Source organism: Lemur catta, chromosome 2 (assembly GCF_020740605.2).
Source record: "Lemur catta isolate mLemCat1 chromosome 2, mLemCat1.pri, whole genome shotgun sequence".
Taxonomy (NCBI): Eukaryota; Metazoa; Chordata; class Mammalia; order Primates; family Lemuridae; genus Lemur; species Lemur catta.
In genome coordinates this window covers 3,611,182-3,635,633 of record NC_059129.1, presented here as the reverse complement: position 1 = coordinate 3,635,633, position 24,452 = coordinate 3,611,182, and the positions used below count along the sequence as shown (strand labels likewise).

At 46.2% G+C, this 24,452-nt stretch overlaps 1 protein-coding gene across 6 annotated transcripts in view; it reads left to right on the top strand.

Moving 5' to 3' along the window:
* Positions 1-24,452, top strand: part of GLYR1 (glyoxylate reductase 1 homolog) — a 31,597-nt gene that overhangs the window by 3,084 nt on the left and 4,061 nt on the right. Inside the window, exons 4-16 of one of the 6 annotated variants that reach the window (XM_045542517.1) lie at positions 7,496-7,634; positions 8,184-8,426; positions 13,400-13,486; positions 14,313-14,369; positions 15,099-15,149; positions 15,243-15,316; positions 17,230-17,329; positions 17,705-17,734; positions 21,440-21,550; positions 22,239-22,340; positions 23,068-23,230; positions 23,536-23,715; positions 24,054-24,178. In XM_045542517.1, coding sequence (XP_045398473.1) covers positions 7,496-7,634; positions 8,184-8,426; positions 13,400-13,486; positions 14,313-14,369; positions 15,099-15,149; positions 15,243-15,316; positions 17,230-17,329; positions 17,705-17,734; positions 21,440-21,550; positions 22,239-22,340; positions 23,068-23,230; positions 23,536-23,715; positions 24,054-24,178 — 1,462 coding nt within the window. The remainder of the gene's footprint in view (positions 1-7,495; positions 7,635-8,183; positions 8,427-13,399; positions 13,487-14,312; positions 14,370-15,098; positions 15,150-15,242; positions 15,317-17,229; positions 17,330-17,704; positions 17,735-21,439; positions 21,551-22,238; positions 22,341-23,067; positions 23,231-23,535; positions 23,716-24,053; positions 24,179-24,452) is intronic. The other 5 variants (XM_045542519.1, XM_045542518.1, XM_045542516.1 and 2 more) reach the window with 5 other exon arrangements.

The window sequence follows — 24,452 nt, the reverse complement described above, 5'->3', positions numbered from 1 at the left end:
GGTTTAGTGTTTGCATAGCATGTCTACATTCACAATACAGATACACCCTGCTGCAATTCTCTGTCACAGGCCAACTTAGCAGCCCTATGGTGGCAATATCTCAGAGCAGTCACTGGCCTGGAGCTTTGAGAGTCAGAGCCGCTGGAAGAGGGGATGTTCTTGTAATGCCATGGATTCCATAAGGAAGATTGTCCTGTGCATGAAACAAGTGCTGATTGTGTGTCCACACTTTTCATTGCTTGACACTGAAGGGAACTCCCAGAAAAGTGGATGTTGTGGTCCCTGCCTAAGTGACAAGATGTAAGCATTTCAGAAGGGATTATGTGTGGAATGAATGATGTAGGTAATTATTAAAGGATTCTAGAAGAGGAAGAGGCCAGTGGAGAACAATGAGGTCCAAGAAGGCTAATGGAAGAGATGGGATTTGAGTTCAGCTCTGGATTCAGATAGAATAGAATTTGGATGGGCAGGAACAATAAGGGCATTCCAGGCATGAGGGTACTATGAGCAACTGGGCATTCAGCTCCGTGTGTCATGGCAAGAAAGGGGCTCCCTACCTGGGGCAACTTGTGCTTGGGAGTAACAGAGGCAATATGGTTGGCCAAAACTTGGTTGGCTAATAAAGAATCACACAACTCTGAAACAAAAATGGGAACTCTGGTTACTGTGGGCCTGAAAGTCATTGTTTCCTTATAATTTTACTTTAAATGCTGAAAGGCTAGATGAATAAACTGTCATCCTTGTGTATAAGTACTAGAAATAGGACACAGAAACTTGGAGTGAGTGAATTTCAGTGTTCAACCCAGGCAAACAAGTGAAGCCAATGATGATGTGCTGACTGAACACAAAAATAACCTAATAGTGGTGCTGGTGGTGATGATAAGATTTCTAACTAACTGACTAAAGTTCTTTAGGGGATTGTAAGCAAGTGGATGCAAGGCAACTGCTAGATAGAATATCTTTTACCTTTTAAACTCATTTGATGGAGTTCCGCATGAAAAACTATTTAAAAATTAAGTCACTATGGGACTAATACGTTATCTTTTTGTGGGTAGGCAGTTAACTTAGAGAAAGGAAACAAACGGTTGGGACCTATAGCAGTTCTCTAAAGGAGGAACACTTCCTTAGTGATTAGGGCCAAGGCAGATTTTATTTAGTATCTTTCTGTTATCTAAAGTAAGGTCTCCAGATTGGCTGGTGGCAGCAGATTACTTCAAGGAAAGAGTCCTCTGGATTGGTTACTGGCCTGATGTGCATCAGATACTGATTCTACCTGCTCTGTGATCTGGGCAAGCTGTTTCACCGTTCTCAGCCCGTGTCCTCCTCCACATACAGGGATAATACCCCTACCTCAGAGTTAGAAGGGAAAAGTAGCGTCACTGATGTAGAATGTGGTTTGGCATACAGCACATGTTCAACAAACATGCGGTCAGGGCATAGATGTTATAAGAGAGGGAAAGAGCTGGTAAGAAGCAGGTGCCTTTAAGAAAATGAAACTCAAGAGAGACAGACATAGACTCTGCCCATGAAAGAGGGAGAGCGAGTGTGTGTGCTTGTATTTGAAAAGAAAGAAATCTGAGAGTTGAAGATTCCCAAGGATGTCAGCCAGGTATGCTCTTTTTACCAAAAAGGCTTTGAACACAAGGCAATACATCATTCTACCTTTTTTTTTAAGATACAAGGGTCTGTGTTGCCCAGGCTAGAGTGCAGTGGCACGATCATAGCTCACTGCAGCCTGAAATTACTGGGCTCAAGTGATCCTCCTGCCTCAGCCTCTATGCCTGGCTAGTGTTTTATTTTATTTTTTTAAGAGATGGGGTCTCACTGCATTTTCCAGGCTGGTCTTCAACTCCTGGCCTCAAGTGATCCTCCCTCCTCAGCCTCCTGAGTTGTTAGGATTACGGGATTACAGTGTGCCCAGCTCATTCCACCTTTATGTAAAACTGTACTGTGCCTTAACCAGGAATACTGTGAGCAGTTCAGTTCATGCCATCAAAGAGATCCAGTAGAGCTAGTCAAGATTCACAAAAGGGAACCAAATCAGACAGAAGAGTAGGACTCTTTAATATGGAAAAGCAAATGCCAAGAAAAGAGCACAATCAGAATTTATGAAACAGTGAATGGCCTTAAGGAGTTCGATGAGGAGTGTTGTATGACTGTGTTGAGGACAAATATAAGGAGCACTATATGAAATGGGCATTTAAGAGGTGATGGAGACAGGGATTGCAAGTGGATTTTTTAGGGGTGAGAACTAATTTGTGAGGGGAAGGCCATAAGTGGCTATAGTAGAATCCAGACTCTGCCTCATCTTACTTGACGTGGTGGGGGGTGGATGGTTCTGGATGCGGGCTCCATTGGTTACTGGACCCTCACCTGGGTGGATAGGTCTGACCCAGTGGGGCTATTCCTGTATTCCTGAGGATTATAACATTTGGTCGGAGATGTGCAGTTTCAAAACTGACACACTTAGGGAAAACATATATGTAGTTACGATGTTTTTATATTAGCAAGACCTTTATTAAGGAGTAAAAAGGGTAACTCCCTATGACAAGATACACGGTGAGTCTAACCTTTTAGAAACCTAATTTTTCTCTCTCCCTTCCTCTGCCAAAACATCTAACAAATTGTGTTTATATCCCAAACCTTCCTAATCAGGCGTCCCTGGTGACAGAAGGACGTAATAAGGTGGCTGCATTCAACTCTCCAAGCCAGATGGCCAAGACAGAATTGCCCACAATTACGTTAAGAACTATTTTCACGGAAATACAAAGGGAAAAATAACTTCAGCATAACTTTGCTGGCTCTACCAGGTGACCACACCAAAGATTAGCTATCAAGTGTGTGCAGGTTCACCTTGGGCAGGTCTGATCAGTGGTGGTTGCCTATCAAAGTAGAGACAGAGCTTAGGGTGTAGAAGTCTCATCAGTGGCTGTGTATGGCAGAATGGTAGTTTGCAGGTGCTCAGAAGCCAACAGAAACAGACCAATCTGGAGAATACTGTGGGCAAAAATGTGTAGATTGCAAATGACTACCTAAGAGTTTCCATAGCAGTCTTCACATCTGACCCTCATAGCAGCCCTGTCAGGAAATGGATAGGTTCGTCCTGGTTCTTATTTTTCACAAATGAACAAACTGAGAGGCCAGAGGTCTATGGATTTAAGTGATAAGATGTCCAGGATCCCAGCTTGAGGTACTTTTTACATCAAGCCAATGTAAGGTGGGACAGGTCTGGTGGGGTGTGAAGTGTCTGAGTCAGTACTAAAGTACTAAAAGTAACTGTTCTCGAAAAATCAACTGTGGTTGATAATTAGAAGCATAGCAGGTTAGAACCCCAAGAGCATCCCTTTTTCTTTTCACCTGGCACCTGACTGACCCACTTTCCTACATCCAGTGCCGTGTAATGGAGAGTTGAGCCAAGCGGACGGTGAGGGCCACTGTTGGGATGTTTGCCTGAGACAACAGTGTCCCTGGGCCATAGCCCTCCAGGCGAGCATGGAGCAGACGCTCCACTCCCAGCAGCAGCTCCTGCCCTACTGGAGACTCCCTCTGCGGAGCAGACGTCAGGCAGCAGAACTGTGGAATCCGGCCCCTGAAGAGTGGCTGGCCATGTTGACATAGGCAGCACAACCTGAAAGCCTCATCCAGCATATGGGGATGCTTTTAAGTTCTGGAAACAAAATCTTCTAAATCTGTCTTATCTGCAAGTCTTTGCTGATGTCTGTAAGATAATGGTTGCTTAAAATTAACTGAGAAGTGCTTCATTATTTTCTGTTTTTTTGTGGTGCCTTTATTTCTGAAGAGCTTAGACTTGGACCTGTAACACCTCAGTAATCTTCAACCTCTTTTGATGTTTTTTTTTAAAAAAGGCAGGCATAGAAATTGTTTACTAAGTTCTCCTCACCAAGTGGAGATGGAGAAGCAAACCCACATCTTCTGACCCTTTGTTCCGCCTTTGGACTCTGCTTCTGTGTGTTCTCATTATCCCTCTCCCCCTCTTCCCTCCCCCTCCTCTCCCTCTCCTCCCCCCATCCCTCTCCCTCTTTCCCTCTCCTTCAAAGCTTCAGCCCAGATCACTGTGTCTGTGCAAAAGGCTAAGACACCTATGCGAGGCTATTTTGAGGTTACTCATAGACTGACATCTTTAATATGATATATACATGTATGATTTTCATTTAAGGGGAAAGCAGATTAGAAGTGTGAAAGTTTTTGAAAATGCAGGGTTTTTAATTCGTTTTGAGTAGAGTAATCCAAGAGTGGCTTAGTGGCAGTTATGAGTTTGCAAATGAAGAGACTTTGTAGGAAGTATATCTAGACACCCGGGTAAGTTTGCTGCTCTTGACTGTTTTACAGGTGCAGTTACATCAGCAGCCAGGCAGGAGCTGCCCACCAGAGCAAACCTGCAAACCAAGAAGTCATGAGGGGAAACCCTCTGGCAGTTGGAATAGTCCATGTTCTATGGCAGAAGCCTTTAGTATTGCTTTGTTGGGGTTTTTTTGTTTTTTTAAGATAATACAGGTTCATGGTTTCTCTCCTACCTCCCACCAAAAAATCAAGTTATAATCAGTGAAATTTTATTCATCCCCATCCCTTAGCTACTCAGTTAGACTAGTTTCTTATGGTGTGTCCTTTCAGAGGTAGCAGTGCATACTCGGGAAGTCACATGCTCCCTTTTCCTTGTCCTTGTACGAGTGCTAGCACACTGCACACTCTGCCCCTCCTCTTGGTTTCCACTCAGCCAAATATATCTTTTGGGACCTTCCATTTCTTTCATGATGGCTTCAGTGATTGCCACTTAGCTTGTTTTCATGCATTTACTACCATAAACAATGTGTAATTAACTCCCTTGTACATAAAAGCAAAGCCTTGTACTTTACACACAACTTGAGTAAGTTTGATTTCTGTGACTTCCCAGGCCACAGCAAATTGGGCTGAAAAGGTACAGCTCTATCTGGGCCTTGGGAGGATGGTATGAGGAAAGCCACAAGTTACAGCTTACATCAAGGAAAGAAGCAGAACAGTCACTTTAAAAACCAACAATAACAAAAACCCCAAAACAAACACCAAAGTCTTATAGAACAGAGCATTCTTTTAACCCACTGGTCAGCAGTCCAGCCCCCCTGAACTTGCCTGGAAGGCATCTTTTACCCAGTGATTATTTATTGAGCACCAGTTGCATGCCTGGCCTGGCTGGTGTGCCACGGCATTATTGAAGCTCCAGCTGAAAAGCGTATCTCTTTAAGAAGACAGAGGGTTTTGCAATATAGCCTTTGGAGAAAACAATTTATTGAGATGGCCAAAGTGATTTAAGTTTTGTTTGCTTTCAAGATGTAATCCTCCTCAGGCTCTGGTGAGCTGTTTTTTTTATTGACTGTTTTTCTGATGTAACAGAATGCTTCTCTGACAATAAGTTGATTTCTTAAATAGATTAACATTTCTTGCATTTACCATCTTAAAGTCCTATTTATACTGACATTTCATTTACAGACCATTTTAACATTTCAAAAATTTCATTTTAGTATCTCAAATGCCTGTCTTTAGGGTGAGTTTTGACGGTATTGTTCCTTCTGGCAGAAATCAGCAATCCATTTAAAATGCTTCAACCAAAAAATCGATGTTGATTTCTTGGGGCTTCTGCCACAGATATCCTTGCCTTTCCATTCCCTCTGAATCAGGGTTAATGTGAGGCTGGAGGTGGGAGGCAGGCATGGCCACAGCAGTATGGGGGTGGTGGGATTAGTGATTAGTGGAGTTAGTTGTCCCAACTCAAGAGGCTCCGTAAAAACTTCCCCGTTGGTCTTATACTGGGAACTTATGCGAGTCTCAGCTTCTGACCTGAAGATGCTAGAAGGAAGAGACCAGTCCTAAGTGTCATGGTTCTTTAAGCTTCATTCCCGACACTGGCTGTGGTCTCATAGCCACCAGTTATATGGCAGCTTCACCAGTTTAGCGGGCTGGGCTGGCTTTGCCTCTGATTGCTCTGGTGTGTCCTTAGAGTCCCTGTAAATGCGAGGAGGGGCAGGGGAATCAGTTCACTGATACACTTGCCAGAACACATGGGGTTGAAATTTCATTCCACTTTTCTTCCCTATGGATGGACTCATTAGCGCTCTCATGTTGAATTTCTAACTTTTAAGATGGGGTGGTCTCTGGAAAGGTGTCTGTTTAACACCTCTGGTTGGAGCTCTGTGCCAGAGAGACCAGCTCCTGTCCCCCTCTCCCAACCCCCAACCCCTGTTCATCATTACCTTTAGCCATAGATGACATGCCTCATCCTGGTTTGCTGCCTGGCATTTGTGGGCAGAGGGTCCCCAGGGGTGTCATATTTGTTCAGACCCATCATCATACTGCTAGCTCAACACTCAAAGTACAGGTAACCTGTAGTAGTTTGGTAGCATTATTCTTATGTACAAAGGTTAGCACTTAGTCTTGTTATATAAGAAAATATTCTCTAGCTTTCTCTAAAGGAAACAACCTTAAGTTAGTGAGATAGCTCAGTTTCTATATCCTTAACCTGACCCTCTTTTTGTAAAGGTTATGCTATGAAACCTGTGAGTATTACCGGATAAAACATGTACATTAACTGATAACTTGCCAAGCCTATAAAATTCTTTTATATTTGGATTCTGTAAGCTGAATGTCATTTAGGGAAGCCGCAGAAAGCCAGCTGCATCAGATTCGTTTACGTTAGTATGATGGGCCAGATAGTCCAAAATTGATGACTGACTGCTTTGTCATTTTCATGTGTTACACATTGATGATGATAAAAGTTAAAAATTAAATATCAGAGGAGTATGTTCTTCTACCTTTAATCTCAAGAAGAATCTTGTTTTTAAAGGCTTCCTTCTGTGACTGCTGCCCTCATTCCAAACTGTGTTCCATGTTTTGTGTGGTTTGGTAGCCATGGTAACCATCATTTATGAACAAATATAGGCTCGGTGGCTGCAAATATCTATAAGAGCAGCAAATTTTAGAAGGTGTTGCATTTCTTTAGTCCTAGTAACATCCCTGACTCTTGGTTGATTGACAGATCATAAATATAATTCAGATCGTTGACAGGCTGCAGGTGTTTGCTTGCACAGTAATGCTGCCATCATTTATAATGCTTCCAGGTGCCCTGGTTCCCAAGGATCCACGTGTGGCCATTTGTGCCGTGTGGTCAGAATGGGAGAGTCTATCCAGATTTCTTTTACCCTCAGCATGTGGCAGGGTGCGTGTGGTTCGGCACTGGAGGCTGGTCAGCCAGAGTGGAAATAAATAGCCTGCAACACAGTGATTTCACTTGAGGAATGTTCTGATTTGTGGAGGCTGTTGTTCTGCCTGACTTGTTTCAAGAAAATATTCTTTAGGCTCAAGAGTTTGGGGTGGTTGCTAGCATGTTTTGAAAAAATGTCAGGCCTGTTGCAAAATCCAATTAAACCAAACGGATATTTGCATTCTACTCTGATGAGGCATATGGGAAATGGATCATACCCTTTCTATGTTTGTTTTCTGCTAGTGCCTGGATCAAAGTGGAACAGCTAAAGCCATATCATGCTCACAAAGAGGAAATGATAAAGATTAACAAGGGTAAACGATTCCAGCAAGCTGTGGATGCCGTGGAAGAGTTCCTCAGGAGAGCCAAAGGGAAAGACCAGGTGAGAGACTGCAGTTTTCAATTTGTGCCAACATCAAACCGGTTATTTTTTGTATAGTAACTAACAGATTAAATGTCACCCAGGCCCAAAACTCTATTCTTATGAAATGCCAATGGAGAGAACTACTTCAATTCTAAGGTATCAGTGTTTTGCTAATCAGCTTGAAGTTCCGTGCATGCAGCTAACCTTTCTGGAATAGGTTGTTGATTTTAGGAAGGTTGCTTGGACCCAGGAGAAGTATCTCTGCTTTTGAGTACAGCACAGGCCGTTTCTCCCTAAGCACAGAGATTAGGAGCACCACCTCTGGGACGTAGACACTGCCTGGGTTTAAATCCCATCTCCTAGATTGGGGACCCTGAACAAGTACTTTTTTTTTTTTAATCTGCTTCCCCAAATGTCAGTAGGGATGACAGCAGAACCTATTTCATAGGGTTATCGTGAGGATAACACTCACAGAGTACCCGTGGCAGTGTGCAGGGCACATACGTGGTGGTGCGCTGGCAGCAGCAGCTGTTGTGGTGGTTATCATTATTATTATTAAACTTTCAGACATCATCCCACAATTCTGCTGATGACAAGAATCGGCGTAATTCCAGTGAGGAGAGAAGTAGGCCAAACTCAGGTGATGAGAAGCGCAAGCTTAGCCTGTCTGAAGGGAAGGTGAAGAAGAACGTGGGAGAAGGAAAGAAGAGGGTGTCTTCAGGCTCTTCAGAGCGAGGCTCCAAATCCCCTCTGAAAAGAGCCCAAGAGCAGAGTCCCCGGAAGCGGGGTCGGCCCCCAAAGGATGAGAAGGTTTGTTTTATCTCTGCAGCTTCCGGGATTAGTGACTCCCTTTTGTATAAGGTAGAGCTGAGCTCTACAGTGTGCTTCCGCCTGTGGAGCAGGGGTAGAGCCCCGTGCCGAGCGCTGTCTTACAGAATCCTGCAGACCAGGTGAGAGGCGCAGCCTAGGTGCGCGGGTGTGGAGTGGGAGTGTGAGGCAGGGGAGTGCTCTGCCCGAGCCGGTGCGCAATGGCTGACCCTGGAAAGGGCTTATCAAGAGAGAAGGGAAGGCATTCCCGAGATGGAGGGCAGGGTCCCCTGAGGCTTGGTGTCAGCATGGATATTCTCAGTACAGATTGAGGACAGTGGGGAGAACAGAGAGAGAAGGGCAGCTTGTCCCTGGATTGTGGAGGGCCTTGAGGTCTACTTAAGCAATGTGGTACCGTCCAGGAGTCTGGGGGCCCGAGAAGGAGTTCGAGATGGGTGTCAAGGTGGCATTATGCTCCAGTCTGCCTTAGTCGTCATGGAGTGCAGAGGAGAGGAAAGCCAGGTGTCCGCTCATAAGGAGCGATAGCGAATATTGAAAGGAAATATGTGAGAGGATCTTCAAACAAAGAGTTCTGAAGGTTCACAACTGATTATGTAGAGGATGGATGAGAATAAAGAAAAGATGATTTCAAGCTTCATTCTGGGAAAATGGTGATCACGTTCTTAAGAGTAGAGGAGTGGGGAAGTGGAGCTGGCTGACGGGGAATGAGGCCAGGTTCTGCTTTGGATTTGAAGCTCTTGAGGTGAGGCCCAGGCAACCCTCAGGACTGGAGATGGAGCTTTGGGAGGCAAGTCTGTAGAAGGGGTGCCTGAATCCCTGAGACAAGGTGGGATTTATCTCAGGAAAGGGAGGAGGGAAAAGAGTGAGGGGCGGAAGCCTGCCATGCAGAGAACTACAGGCGGTGTGGAAAGGAGTCAGGAGAGCTGGCCAGAAGAAATAAAGTGGAAATGGTGCATCTCTCGACTCCTTGCTGACAAGATTTGGGACCAGTCTTAAAAGCCCATGGAGAGAATTTCAAGATGAGGGGCTGGTCTAGTCAGGAACACGGGAGGATTGTCAATAGCAGGATAAAGGGAACAGAAGCCAGATGGCTGGTGGAAACAGCTGGGTGACGAGCCCATGATGAAACCCTAGACATCAGATCAGGGCTCAAAATGCAGACGCCTGAGAGGCAGGGCAGGTCTTGCAAGCAGGTGAGCTGATGGGATGTGAGAAGCAGCAGCTGAGGCGTGAGGTGCTGCAGCCTCACCCGCCTCCGTGCTAAGAGCAGGAAGGCTGCCGAGTTGGGGGTCTGAGGGTCATGCGCTGTCTACAGGGTTCCAGCCAGTTGTTGCCAGATTGGTTTTTCTTAAGAGAAGCTAAAAATACAAGCTTTTGTGTGAAATGTCCCAATTTTAAATGTTAGAAGCTAATTCAAATTTTAAAAACACTTAATGGGTCCAAAGGGACGTCTCTCTGGGCTAGATTCAGCCTGTGGGCTGCCAGCATGTGGCCTCTGGGTTAGAGGAGGAAGGTCGTCTCACTGTGCAGTGACCTAAGACTAAAGGAGTAGATGAGGACAATTGTGGTAGTGACATTCCTAGATGATCAGGAGCCCGGAGCAGAGGTTTAGAAGAACTGCCAGCTGAGTGCACAAAGAGCTTTGTGATCCAATTTGATCCTCAAAAAAAATGTAATAGGACCTTTGAATTTATCTCCTGGGATCCCAAGGGAATCTGGGCTGTCAGATTTCATAGTATTTCCCAAATCCACATTGCCTGGCATCTGAAGCCATGCATCTCCCCAGCTCCTGTGTCACCCTGGAGAGAAACAACTTCTTTTTGAATAAAGGGAAGTACAAAGGAGAGGTTAGGATGAAGGCCCTGAGTTTGAATTGCAGTTATGTGACTTTGGCAAAGCGCCTTGGCCTCAGTTTCCTAATCTGATCCTTAGGAATAATGACTAAACATGCCTCATAGGGCCATTGTGAGAATTGATCAGTGTTGTTACATTTCTTTCATAAACAATAGCCAGTTTTGCTGTAAGAGCCCAGAGGTCGTTTTAGTGCAGCCCCAGGGGCTGCTGCCTACCCACTCACAAGCTCCCAATAAAAAGCAATTTGTGCTTCAGTTTGAATTGTTGAATTTGGGAGGCAGTACACCTCAGAGATATTGTAGGTTGATTCCAGACCACCACAATAAAGTAAATATTGCAATAAAGTAAGTCACACAAAATTTTTGGTTTCCCAGTGCAGATAAAAGTTACATTTACACTATACTGTAGTCTATTAAGTGTGCAGTAGCATTATGTCTTAAAAAAAAGTAGATACCTTCATTAAAAATGCTCTATTGCGAAACAGTGCTGACACAGAGACAATGGCACGTGCTGTTGGAAAAATGGCACCAACAGACTCACTCGACCCAGGGTTGCCACAACAATTGCAATGTCTGCGAAGCACAGTAAAACAAGATATCCCTGTAATGTTTAGCCAGGTTTTGGTCCAGGAGCTCTGCCTGCTGCTGACCCTTGGAGACAACTCTTCTGAGTGGTCTTTGTGCTTAGCCTGGCCTGTAGCGGTAGGATCTATCAGCAGGAAAAGGAAGCTGTTTGAGTTCAGCACCTCCAGGGGCTTTGCAATTTTGGTGCATCTTACAGTCTGACCTATCCTGTAGTCTCCAAAGAGTGTGTGTGTTATTACTATAGTCATTGTCACCTGGCTGTCGAGCTATCTTCAGAAACAGTGAGCAGCCGTATAGGCTGAGGACCAGGCAGAGCCCCAGATGAGTGCCATCCGGGGTGTGATCTCCTGCCCCGTGAGGATTAACGGGAAAGGCTGGCTTCCGTGGTGGAGGTGTCAGTTACACATAGGCAGGCGAAGGCTGGGGTCATGTCTGGACTTTGCTGAGAGAGCTGCATCCAGCTCTCTTACAAAGAGCAGCAATTTGAAACCGTGCGAGCTGTGTTCACCTTGCTCCTGTGGTGTCGTTGTGGCCTTAGGCAAGTAATGGCCATTGAAATTTAAATACAAGTTAAAATTCATTTCTGCATCACACAGTCTTTGTTTCGGGTGCTCCACAGTGACGTGGGACTAGCAGCTACTGTGTCAGACAGCACAGATAAAAAACACACCCATCGTTGCAGAAAATTCTTTTGGGCAGCATTTCACTGGGAATTTTTTTCCCCAGAACCTCTGCATTCAGCAGATGTTTATTGAGCAGCTGGACCTTAGGCCAGGTGTCTGGAGAGAAAGCCGCATAAAGGTCCAGTGAGGCCCCTCTCAGGTAGACACACATTCATTTCTTCAGTGAATGCTGAACCCTGACTACATTTCAGGCGTGGTTCCCGGTGTGGGCTACAGAGTGGGCAAAACTGGCAAAGTTCTCACTTTCCTAGAACATACTTCTAATAGCACAGACCCTGGAGTCAAATTCCCCGAGTTTAAAATTTATCTACCACATCAAGGACTAGCTCTGTGACCTTAAGCAACGCTACTTAAGCTCTCCGTGCTTTGGTTTTCTCTTCTGTAAAGCAGAGGTGATTATAGTTCTGTATTATGAGGTGGTGAGGATTATGTGAGAACGTACATATAAAATAGCACTGTCAGTGATGTCTGGCACATAGTAAGCCCTGTAAAAGCGTTTGCGATCATGGTAATCAACATCAGCATCACGTTCTACTGGAGGAAGATAGAGGTCGGGTAAAGCCACTCTGGTAAGGTAACATTGCAACAGAGATCTCAAGTCTGTGAGCCAAGGAGATAACCTGGAATACTGTTCCCGGCAGTGCAGAGGCATCGTGGCAGGTGCATGCCTGGTGTGTCTGGAGGCAGGGTGGAGGGCCAGCAGGGTGCTAGTGCATGGGAGAGTGGGGGCGGGGAGAAATAGGACATGAGATTAGAGCTTCACGTTGGGTGGGGGTTACAGAACATGTAGGACCCTCCCCTCTCTAGTAGGCCATGATAATAAAGCCTTTAGCTTTACTGCCTGAGTCTGGAAGCCAGTTTTAGACAGAGGAGTGACATGGTCTGACTTGACTTTTTAGAAGATCACTCTGTGCTGTGTAAGGCCTAGACTGTAAGTGGAAGCAGGGAGGTTTGTTTTTGCAGCTCTCCAGGTGACAGGTGATGGTGGCCTGGGGTTAGGTATTAGTAGCAGGGGTGTTGAGAAGGGATTGGCTAGATCCCCAGTGGTAAAGCCACAATCTTTGCCCGTGAATTGCAGGAGAGGGGCATCAAAAAAGACTAAAGATCTCGACTTCGTGGAATGGAGTGGCCGTTTTCTATGACTGGGAAAACTTCGGGAGGAACAGCTTGGGCAGGGGTGTATCAGGAGGGCCTCTGTGGCTGGGAGGGCGTGGGAAAGGAGAGTAGTACAAGGTAACATCAGAACGGTGAAGGGACCAGACCGGTTTCAGAGCTGGAAAGGTGACCCTTTGCCCGGGAAGAGCGTGGGCCAGGCCGCTGGGGAGGAGTAGCTGCTGCTTCCACTAGGCCTTCTCCCTGCGCCAGTCTCAGGAGAGCTCCGGGCTCTTGGGTTCCCACTGCCCTGGGGTCTAGTTCTGGCTTTGTCACACAGTAGCTGTGAAATTTGGGCAGATCTCATCAGCGTCATGTGGCTTTATTCATTTTTTGAGATAGGGTGGCTTCCTTCTGAGGCCAGTACTGTTAATGTTCATTATTCGCCATAAGGAATTCTCTCGGCGACTTGGCTAACAACACTACCGACCATAGTTGGGCTCTCTAATTATCTCTATCCTTGTGAAATTTAGACGTAGGAACACGTTATTTCAAGAGTGCAGAAGAAATACTCACTTTGTGTTGGTGGGAAGAACTTATTCTCCTGAGGAGTAGTCATCAGAACCTTTCCTGGGTAGCTGAACTTACAGGCAGACCGTGGGGCTTGCTAGGGCTTCAGTTCGGGGTTGAATGTGATTTCAAGGAAGCAAAGCATGTTGGTGCTCTGCCTCTCCCTCTGTAGGATCTCACCATCCCTGAGTCCAGTACCGTCAAGGGGATGATGGCCGGACCAATGGCGGCATTTAAGTGGCAGCCGACTGCCAGTGAGGTAGGAGCTTTCCTGCGGGTTCCTGGTGTTACTATTGTGATCCCCTTTTCCTTTTTTTCCCCTTCTCTTGTATGTGAGGCGCTTTTTTTTAATTGCAAAACAGAACAAAAGTCCATGAGATAAAAAGTAAAAATCTTCACCCTTTGTGGTGAGCGCTGTTAAGTTTGAGATAACTGATTTCAGACCTTTGATTATGCCCACTCAGCATTCATGTATGTGATTATATACCTATGAGTCATTTTGGTTGTTGGGGATAGGGTTGCTTTTCACAAAAATGGGATCATTCCACAAATTATTTTTACTTATTATTTTATAAACACTCTCTCATCCATAAATACAACTTTGATGTTTAGTTATGTTATTCTTGGTGTGGCTGCACCCGTTGCTGGACATAATTGTGAAAAGCCCTTGGAGATCTGTACTCATTGCTACTCTATTTCTCTGTCAATATTGATCACTGGTACTAGATACAAGTAGGCCAAAAACCTAAAATTGGAAGCGTCCTGTGAATTGATGTGACTTAGTCTTGCTGAGTTATCTGAAGTGCCTGGTGAATACTGAATTTAAAAAATACTAGTATGCTTTTGAACAGTTTTCCCACAGTATTACTGGAATAATTTGCATGCCAACCTGGCAAAAGCATCTATTCCTTTCCACTTTGAAGACAGTCCAAAAATGGGAAAAGAGTTTCTAGACAGTTGTAAAAAAAAAAAAAAGAGAACAGAACCCAGAGGTGTTTTAGCCAGAGGAGAGTCCAGTTATAGGCAGAATGAAGTGACTTTTGGTGGAAGAGAACTTGTTTTATTTAGTTGTTTTCTGGTTTCAGCCTGTTAAAGATGCAGATCCTCATTTCCATCATTTCCTGCTGAGCCAAACAGAGAAGGTGAGTTGCTCTTCGAGGCTTTCAGTCCTTGATCAGGGCTAGCCTGAGGGGAGAGTGCCCCTCCCCTGAGACCTCTCCCTGCTAGTGGGAAAAGTTAGGCTCTGCCTGTACCCTGCCCAGACCAACTAGACAAAAAGTCACAGAGTAGGCCTACTAGTGAATCAGGCATTTTTGAGACTAAAAATATACCCCCCAAAAACTTTGAAAACTCACCTAGCTGTGTGGTTGCAACATTTGCAGTTATCTGTAGAGTCCAGGGCAGAAACGAAACATCATGAACTATTGGGCCCCATGAAGTAAACCATATTACTTCGTGGACAGATCCTGAGGGTCACTGGTCGAGACAGTCTTCAAGTCCTACAGATGCAGAGGGAAGTTTTCCTGAAGTCTGCAGTGTCGTGGGTTAGGCTGAGCCCTGCTAGTATCTGATGATAGTTTATGGCTTTGAAGTTGAACAAGATCTGGGCTCCAAGCTCTGTAACTCTGGGTATGTGACTTAAGACCTCTGATTGTCAACGTCATGGTCAGCAAAAGAACCTTGTAGAGTTGCATGGAGAATTGAATGAGGTAATAAGCTCTGTAGTATATGTCTGGAGTTCAGTAAAAGTACACAACAAGTAAATATTCAATGTTAACTTCAAACTTTAGGCCTAACCTTTTAGGGGAATTAAAATGAAGACTGGTGAAGTCTTCATTTTATTAAGTGTGTTTTTTCTCTCTCTTTATTAGCCAGCTGTCTGTTACCAGGCAATCACAAAGAAATTGAAAATATGTGAAGAGGTATGTAGGTTCCACGCCTCTCCATTTTTATTTTCATCTGGGGCCTTAAACCATGGGCAGACTGACTTGGTGATTTGTGCTTCCCGTCCCTAGGAAACTGGTTCCACCTCCATCCAGGCAGCTGACAGCACAGCCGTGAATGGCAGCATCACACCCACAGACAAAAAGTAGGACCTTTGATGAAAAGGCCTCCTGTGGCTCTGGCTCTGCTGTGGGTGGGGGAGGTGACCCCGAAGGGTCTCTTTAAAGATTGTGTTCAAGCCGTCACTGTGATTGAATGGAAAGATGGGAAGTTGTAATTCTTATTAATAATGATTTGCCTGGGAGCAATTTGACTTGTAGGACAGAGAAATTGTTGTATAAATCTACAGTTGTGTCTCCCTTGAGCATAGCCAAGGGATTGGTTCCATAACCCAAGAGAAAGAAGCACAGGGAGCACTTGGTGCAGTGGTTCTCAGACTGTCCTCTGCCTCAGTGTCTCCTGGGAGGCGGCTTGTCACGCTCTGATTGCTGGGCCCCACCCCTGGGGCTTCTCAGACACTGGGTCTGGGGTGGAGCCCAAGAATTTGTATGTGTATGGTTTTTAGAGACAGGGTTTCTCTCTGTCACCCAGGCTGGAGTGCAGTAGGGAGTTCACAGCTCACTGTAACCTCAAATTCCTGGGCTCAAGCACTTTGGGAGGCCGAGGTGGGAGGATTGCAAGACCAGCCTGGGCAACCTAGTAAGACCCCATCTCTACAAAAAATAAAAAATAGCCAGGTGTGGTGGCATACACCCATGGGTCCAGCTACTTGGGAGGCTGAGGCAAGAGGATCACTTGAGCCTAGGAGTTCAAGGCTTCAGTGAGCTATGATCGATCAGGCCACTGCACGCCAGTCTAGGTGACAGAAGGAGACCCTGTGTCTAGGAAAAAAGAAATAATTTTGTGTGTGTGTGTGTGTGTGTGTATACAAAAATATAAAATCATAGGAGAATGTTGCACTACCCAGATAGCCATGAATGACGAAATACCTGCTTGTTTTTAAGCCTTGGCTTGAAACTTAGTGGGCAAGGGGGCCTAAGTTGGTGAGGAGGGTAGTGAGTTCACTTTTCAACATTTGGTTCAAACAACTTAGTACAGACTGGGACAGGGAGAATGTGAGCAGCAGGTATTCCAGCAGGCGTGAGGGGAGCCTCTGAGTGGAGGAGCCCATTTGCAAAGGTGACTGCAGGGGTGATTCCAGAAGACCAAAACTGCAGGAGGACAGCAGGTTCCAGGTGGAGGAGCTACAGAGGATGGCCAGAGCTAGAAGGGGCCGTATTAAAAACTTGCACATGGTGTGGTCAGAAGTGAGGAAAAAGGCATCTTTAGCTATTGTCACACTCAAGGAGAGGTAAAGATGTGCAAGAACCAAAAAGGATGTTTGGGCAAGATAAAAATCAGCTGTCAGAGTGTGTGGAGGTAGCAGTAGTGCCGACCAGCGCCCAGTTCTAGGGTTGCAGGAGTGGGCAGGCTTCGGACGCGCAGAGCAGCTTGTCTGCCAAGCGTTTCCATCACAGGGTTGGGATGCACCTGTAGGTCGAGGGGCTGTGGAGAGACAGGAGGTTTGGGAGAAGCTGGATGTGGGAAGGAGGACTGGTGCACTGGCAAGGATCGGGTCCAACGCTCGGGCAAAGGACTTAGCTTTGGAGAGCAGGGACAAGGCCTGCCTCTGCTGATGACAGGAAGATGGGAAAGGTCCGAATGTCTGCTTCTCCCTGTGATGGCATTGTAAGCTCAGACTCTCTATCAGAGCAGCAAGAGGACTTGCCCTGGCAGCCTTGCTCTGAACCAGTGTCACTTTTCTGTGGCAGTCGAGGGTTTAGAAATGCCCATTTACATCTAGGGACACCTGTAGACCATGGCATGATAAGAAAAAGTGTGGTGTGGATGTGGTGCCCCTGGCTCTGCAGACACAGTGACAGCACACCGAGTGCAGTTTCTGGCAGTCTGAGGTCCCCTACCCCCAGCTTTACTGGGGAGCCAGTGTCGTGCTGCATGAAAGAAACATCTGCAGCCTGTCCCTCCCCCTCCGCCCTGACCAGTCTCTGTCTGTTTCAGGATAGGATTTCTGGGCCTTGGCCTCATGGGAAGTGGCATCGTCTCCAACTTGCTAAAAATGGGTCACACGGTCACTGTCTGGAACCGCACTGCAGAGAAAGTAAGCATTCAGGGGTGGTGCTTGTCAGGTGAGGGAGTGTGGGGGTCACCCTAAGGGTAGGAACCCCCTCCTGTTGTTTCTGCTCAGCCTGTGCAGTAGCCCAGAAGCCAAGCTTTTAGTCCAGGCAGGTAGAGATAGAGATGTATTATACAAGCTTAGGATATTATGATAAAAACTAAATATTTAAAAATATTCAGGGGTCCCTGCCATTACCCAAGGTAGCTCATGTTAGGTTTATGTATCCTTTTTACCATGCATATGCAAATATATACCTCTATATATAGTGAATGTCATTCGTATGGAGCATATAGATAGGTCTGCTTTGTTCTTTTTCATGGCTGCATTGTACTCTGCTGTTCGGGCTGTGCTGAACAGTGTGATGCGACGGAGCATGCTGCAGTGAAGGTGACATTCCTGTCTGTGCTGTCCGGTGCAGTGGCTGCTAGCCATGTCTGGCGGGTGAACATCTGAAGCGTGGCTAGTACAACTGAAAAATTGGATTTTTAATTTTATTTCATTTAAATTTAAATAGCCTCATGTGGCTAGTGGCTGCCATATTGCACAGCATGAGTTTAGAAGTTCTCAACCTAAGGTGGCGAGTGCCTTTTGTGACAGGGAGAGGCCATGGTGCCCATCAAGTTCTCATCCAAGGAAAGGTAGAGAACCGTAATCTGAGGACCAGAAAACCAAAGCCCTGTACCTCTTCCATGGAGCGAAGGAAGAGGGACTGGGAAAGTACCAGGCTGTTAAGGAACATGGTGTGACTGAGCACGGACCAGTGAAAGGGGCGGGCCTACTGCGTGTGCACGGGAGGTGCCGCGGCCCTGCGAGCAGTTTAGCCGCAGTGCCAGCTGCGATGAGGTGTGGTTACTGAAAGGAGAGTTGATAACCTGGAATTAAAAATGTTCCAGGCACAGTAACAACTTCACTTTGCTGGAATAATGTCCTTTTCAAGAATAACAGAGAAGTGGTTGGAGCATTGGAGGGACCCGGGGAAAGCAGGCACCAAGGCCCCACTGGCAGGATTCCTGTCGTGATTCCAACATTCTTCTAAAGCCCTGCTACTGCCACAGGCTAGGGTAACCAGGAAATCCAGGCGTACGTACTTAGTAAATATTATCGTTCAAAAGCCATTTAATCCTATGACAATCCTCGTGGAATTTTTTAAAAGATCTTGATAAGAATTACTCGTGGGCAGCCAGGCGCGGTGGCTCACGCCTGTAATCCTAGCTCTGGGAGGCCGAGGCGGGTGGATCGCTCGAGGTCAGGAGTTCGAGACCAGCCTGAGCAAGAGTGAGACCCCGTCTCTACTAAAAATAGAAAGAAATTATCTGGCCAACTAAAAAATATATATACAAAAAAATTAGCCGGGCATGGTGGCTCATGCCTGTAGTCCCAGCTACTAGGGAGGCTGAGGCAGTAGGATCGCTTAAGCCCAGGAGTTTGAGGTTGCTGTGAGCTAGGCTGATGCCACGGCACTCACTCTAGTCCGGGCAACAAAGTGACACTCTGTCTCAAAAAAAAAAAAAAAAAGAATTACTCGTGGCTGGGCACAGTGGTTCACACCTGTAATCCCAGCACTTTGGGAGGCTGAAGTAGGAGGATCTCTTGAGGCCAGGAGTTTGAGACCAGGCTGAGCAACATAGTGAAACTCCATCTCTATAAAAAAAAGAAAAAATTACCCGGCTTTGGTGGTGCACATCTGTAGCCCCCGCTACTCAGGAGACTAAGGCAAAAGGTTCGCCGGAGCCCAGGAGTTTGAGGCTGTAGTGAGCTGTGATGATGCCACTGCACTCTAGCCCAGGTGACAGAGGGAGACCCTGTGTAAAAAAAACTATATATATATATGTATATACATATATATATGTATGTATATATATATGTATTTTTATATATATATATATGTGTGTGTATATATATATATATATATCCCCCCCCACCCCGGTTCTTTTGGAACAATAGGAAACAGTTTTGTTTTTTTGAGACAGAGTCTCACTCTGTTGCCCAGGCTAGAGTGCCATGGTGTCAGCCTAGCTCACAGCAACCTCAAACTCCTGGGCTTGAGCAATCCTCCTGCCTCAGCCTCCCGGGTAGCTGGGACTACAGGCATGCGCCACCATGCCCGGCTAATTTTTCTACATATATATTTTTTAGCTGTCCATATAATTTCTTTCTATTTTTAGTAGAAACGGGGTCTCACTCTTGCCCAGGCTGGTCTTGAACTCCTGAGCTCAAACAATCCGCCCGCCTCGACCTCCCAGAGTGCTAGGATTACAGGCGTGAGCCACCGCACCCAGCCAGGAAACAGCTTTAATTTCAGAAAAGAAAGAGTAATGAGGAGGACCCTCCTCAAACAGAGGTGAAAACATGACATAAAGCTACTTTACTGCAAGGCTGCAGCTGAGACCCAGACACTGCAAGTAGACCGGGCAGCCTCAGGTATCCCCTGGCCGAGCACAGCTCATTTCCGATCAGTGAGGCAGAGTGAAGGGTTGTTCAGTAAGTTATGTTCAGGGCAACTGGTTAGAAATTTGGGGAAATGCATGCTAATCTCATTTCCTACCTACAAAAATATATTGCAACTCAATTACTGCATTAATTTATTTAAAGGAGAAAAACTAGAAGAAAATAAATATTAACATAGATCTTTCTAAACCTAGAAGCAATAAAAAAATCACTGAAGAAAAAGATCAGTAGATTTTTTTCATAATATTCCCTAAATAAAAATAAACAATATTGAAAGGTATACCAACTAGAAGTGCTTGTGGCAAATATGATAGGAAAAGGGTAATATATTGATTTTATCAAACACATAGTTTGATAACTAAGACAAAAGAATAGCTCATAAAAGAAAGCAAAGGTATGAAAAATTTCAGTAATCAAGAGTAATGAAAATGTATCAGACAAAAAGTAGCCATTTTGACTGGTTAAGTTGTCAAGTAGAAAATTTTTTAAATGTGTTTATGGATGCTGATTTGTTGTTTTTAAATTATATACTTAGTGCTTGTAATCTGAGAGCTGGCTGATGGTCCTTATAAAGTGACACAGTTCCATTGAAAAGGGATTTGTCTATTTTTGTTAAGAACTTTAAAACCACTTAGAAGGCCGGGTGTGGTGGCTTACACCTGTAATCCTAGCACTCTGGGAGGCTGAGGCAGGAGGATCACTTGAGCCCAGGAGTTTGAGGTTACAGTGAGCTACGATGATGTCACTACACTCTAGCCCAGGTGACAGAGCGAGACTCTATCTCAAAAAAAAAAAAAAAAATTAAAACCACTTTGAAACTTGTTTTATGGAGACCTAAATTCAAAACAGAGAAGCTTTGTATGTGAAGATCTTTGTTGGTGTCACTTTAAGATTGAACAAAAGCTAGATATTAAACTTCAGGGGAGCTGTTAGGTAAATTAAATTATATCTCTCCATGAAATACTCTACAGTCATCCATTGTCAACAATAATTATGAAAGACTACAATATGGATAAATGGAATCATACAAAATACAAAAATTGGAAACAATAGTAGGCCCCCATTATTCTAATTACTTTTTCAAATGCTGTGGAAAAAGGAAATACACCAAAATGTTAATGATGTGTTTTGTTATGGGATGCTCTCGGTGATTTCACTCATCAGGAAAGTTAGTACTTTTAGGCCCCCCAGAAGTTTCACCCTGCCGCAGTGTGGAGAGAGCCCAAAGAGGAGTGGCAGCTAGGTGCTGGCCTCCCCGCCCAGCCCCGCTTCTTCAGCGGAGTGCTGACAGCGTAGATTTTGCCACAGCCAGGATAGCCCACAGGGGCCGGGTCCAGGGCTGGGTACTGCTCACACCCTGTTCTTTACGCAGCAGACCTTCAGCAGACACTTGTCTTATGCTTCCTGTAACGCAGCACAGCGTTCTAGGCACCCATTGTGCAGAAGCACACTACAGGGTGTTCCCTAAGAGACCCCATCCACTTTCTCAAGAAGGCAGGTGTCCAGTCTTGTGACCCAGGCTTCTGGCCTCAGCCTCCTGCCTTGTGAGGCTGGCCAGGAGGGCTGGTCGGTGTATCTCTGGCCTAGTCGGCATGTTTATGGTGCACTGCCTGCAGCTCACATTAGGATCTGTGACTTTTGCAGTGTGATTTGTTCATCCAGGAGGGGGCCCGCCTAGGAAGAACCCCCGCTGAAGTTGTTTCAACTTGTGACATCACTTTCGCCTGTGTGTCGGATCCCAAGGCAGCCAAGGACGTAAGGATCCCCTCCCTTCCCTCAGCGACTCAGGTCACAGCCAGGAGAACTGGCTGGTCTCCTCCCCTTCTCCCCTACACACCGAGTGAGTGTCTGCATGTCGGGGGTTGAATTTTCCATCCTGGGGCCATCTCCCATTGTGGGGGGTGTTGGCATAAATTGAATGCAGACTTCCTTTAGTTCAGAACAAGGGATGAAAACTACTCGGGTGCTGATGTCTGTGCTGACATGGTTCTTGCACAGGCTCCATGTATTCTTGTCGAGCTGGAAGCTTTGGGGTTGAGTGTGCCTTTGGTCCAAGTGCCAAGTTTCTATGTTTAGCTATCACTGTATTTGTATGTTTTAAAAGTTCAAGTGCAGTAGGTCTTCTTGCTAAACCAGTGACTAGTTTAATCCAAATAAATCCAAAGAAGCCTTTAAAAATAAATACTTAGGTTCAGTCTTAAATGGGGGATTTTTAATAAAAAGAAATGCACACTCACACATTGTTTTTAAAGATAAATGGGAGCATCCTGGGGTGCTTTCCTAACCCTTGCTTATTTAATTGTTGTCCTTTTTTGGCCTTAATAGTTAACTTCTAATAGGAAATGAACCAAAAAAGCGACAGCATTCTCATCTTAGGTCTGTAGGGGCTCCTGAGCATCTGTTTGGGAGCCTGGGCTATTGCTTCTCCCTTGTGTCCCTACAGCTGGTGCTGGGCCCCAGTGGTGTGCTGCAAGGGATCCGCCCTGGAAAGTGCTACGTGGACATGTCAACGGTGGACGCTGACACGGTCACCGAGCTGGCCCAGGTAGCCTTGTTGGGGCTGGCTCTCCAGCATCCTTTCTGTTGGAGCCCAAGACCCAGGCTGACCGTGCACAAGTGTGGGCAATTTGGTTACTCTAGCACCAAAGCCAGAGAGACGAGAGACCCGTGGCCTTGGGACTAGCCTGTCTTCACGCTCTACCTTCAAGGTTGCAGCTGGTCTCAACAGCCATGGGAAGTTACTACACGACTGCGATGGGCATCGGGTCCTGGAACTGCCAGCCTTACAGTGAGAACCAGTCCAGGCCACCAGCTTGGCATTTGTGGTTCAAGCAGCTGTCTACAGTTGATACTAGCAAAGTATCCCTCCTTCCTGAGCATCTGGGCCAGGGAGTAGTGACTTTGGATCCGTTACATTCTGAGGGTGGTCAGAGAAGGGGAGTGTCCGTAGGCAGTGTGTTCAAGAGAGCCATTAGCATGGTCGTGGTAGGTTCTAGTTTTGGTCTTTCAGTGGGAGCTTGTGTGGAGACCCCAGCTTCTCTCTCATTACTGCTTTGTGACTTGTGCTTCTGTTGGAGGACAGCCTGTCTGACCCTCCACTCCATTAGTCCCTGGGTCCAGTTGTTGGCTTTGGGACCTCCATGTGGTGCTCCCACCCTTTAACTCTGGAAGGAGTGATGAGAAGCCACGGCCACCCAGGGACACTCCTTGCTCCCTGTTTGGAGAGCCCTGTGAGAGGCAAGGCCTATAGAAGCTGTAACTTTCCTTTCCAGGTGATTGTATCCAGGGGGGGCCGCTTTCTGGAAGCACCAGTCTCAGGGAATCAGCAGCTGTCTAATGACGGGATGTTGGTGATCTTAGCAGCTGGAGATAGGGGCTTGTACGAGGACTGCAGCAGCTGCTTCCAGGCAATGGGGAAGACCTCCTTCTTTCTAGGTAACATGCCTGCCCACTCATCAGGCCACAGCAGGCCTGGAGGCTGGGTTGGGGGGCGGAGGGGACGTCTCCTCTGTACCACACTGATTACAGCATCAATCCCATACGGCCTTTCTGCCAGGGGCCCCAGGGGCAGGTTTCTTCTGACTTGCATAGTCAGTGCCTGGAAGGAGGAAGAGCCGGTCTGTCAGGGGCAGGTGAATGGGGCCTCCCCTGGGTGCAGAGATGGTGCAAGAGTGCGGGTGGGCAGAGATACCCTGGCTACGGATTCTTGGGATGTGACCATGACTCTTTGCCCTGAGCAGGTGAAGTTGGCAACGCAGCCAAGATGATGCTGATTGTGAACATGGTCCAAGGGAGCTTCATGGCCACCATCGCTGAGGGGCTGACCCTGGCCCAGGTGACAGGCCAGTCCCAGCAGACACTCTTGGACATCCTCAATCAAGGACAGTTGGCCAGCATCTTTCTGGACCAGAAGTGCCAAAGTAAGTTGCCGTTGGTCCCTCTTCTTGCATTTGATTTTTGATTAGAGCTGGGAAACTGCGTCAGGCAACTGTCACAGAACATTTGTTCTTCAATTCATTGAGTATGAAAGATGCCCATCTCCAGTCAGTCCACGCCCCTAGTCAGAGGAGCTCCAGAGAGACAATGGGTGGGATTTGGCGGCACAACCTGGCAGCTCCAGCTCTTGGGTGTCTGAGGGTGCAGGAGAGGCCAGGAGGGTTGTGCTACTTAGAATTGCTGGATATTGAGCCCTGATGTACTGCAGATGAGTTTTTTAGGGTCCTTGGATGTCTTCCTATAAGTAGCTTTTTCTCTTCAGATATCCTGCAAGGAAACTTTAAGCCTGATTTCTACCTGAAATACATTCAGAAGGATTTGCGCTTGGCCATTGCGCTGGGCGATGCCGTCAACCATCCAACTCCCATGGCAGCTGCAGCCAACGAGGTAACTTGGCAGAGGGTGTGGGCCAAGTGCCAGCGTCCTGCAGTTTCAGTTTTTTTATTTCCTTCCATCTACTTAGTTCAGCTTTTCTTTGCTCTTAAGTTATTGATTTTAGACCTTGTTTGTTTCTAACATGAGCATTTAAAGCTATAAATTTCCTCTGAGCCATGTTTCCCTTGTGATTTCTTCTTTGACCTGCGTTTAAAAGTTTGTCCAATATTTGGGGCTTTCCTAGATACCTAGTGTTTATTTGTTTTTAATTTATTTCTGTATGGCC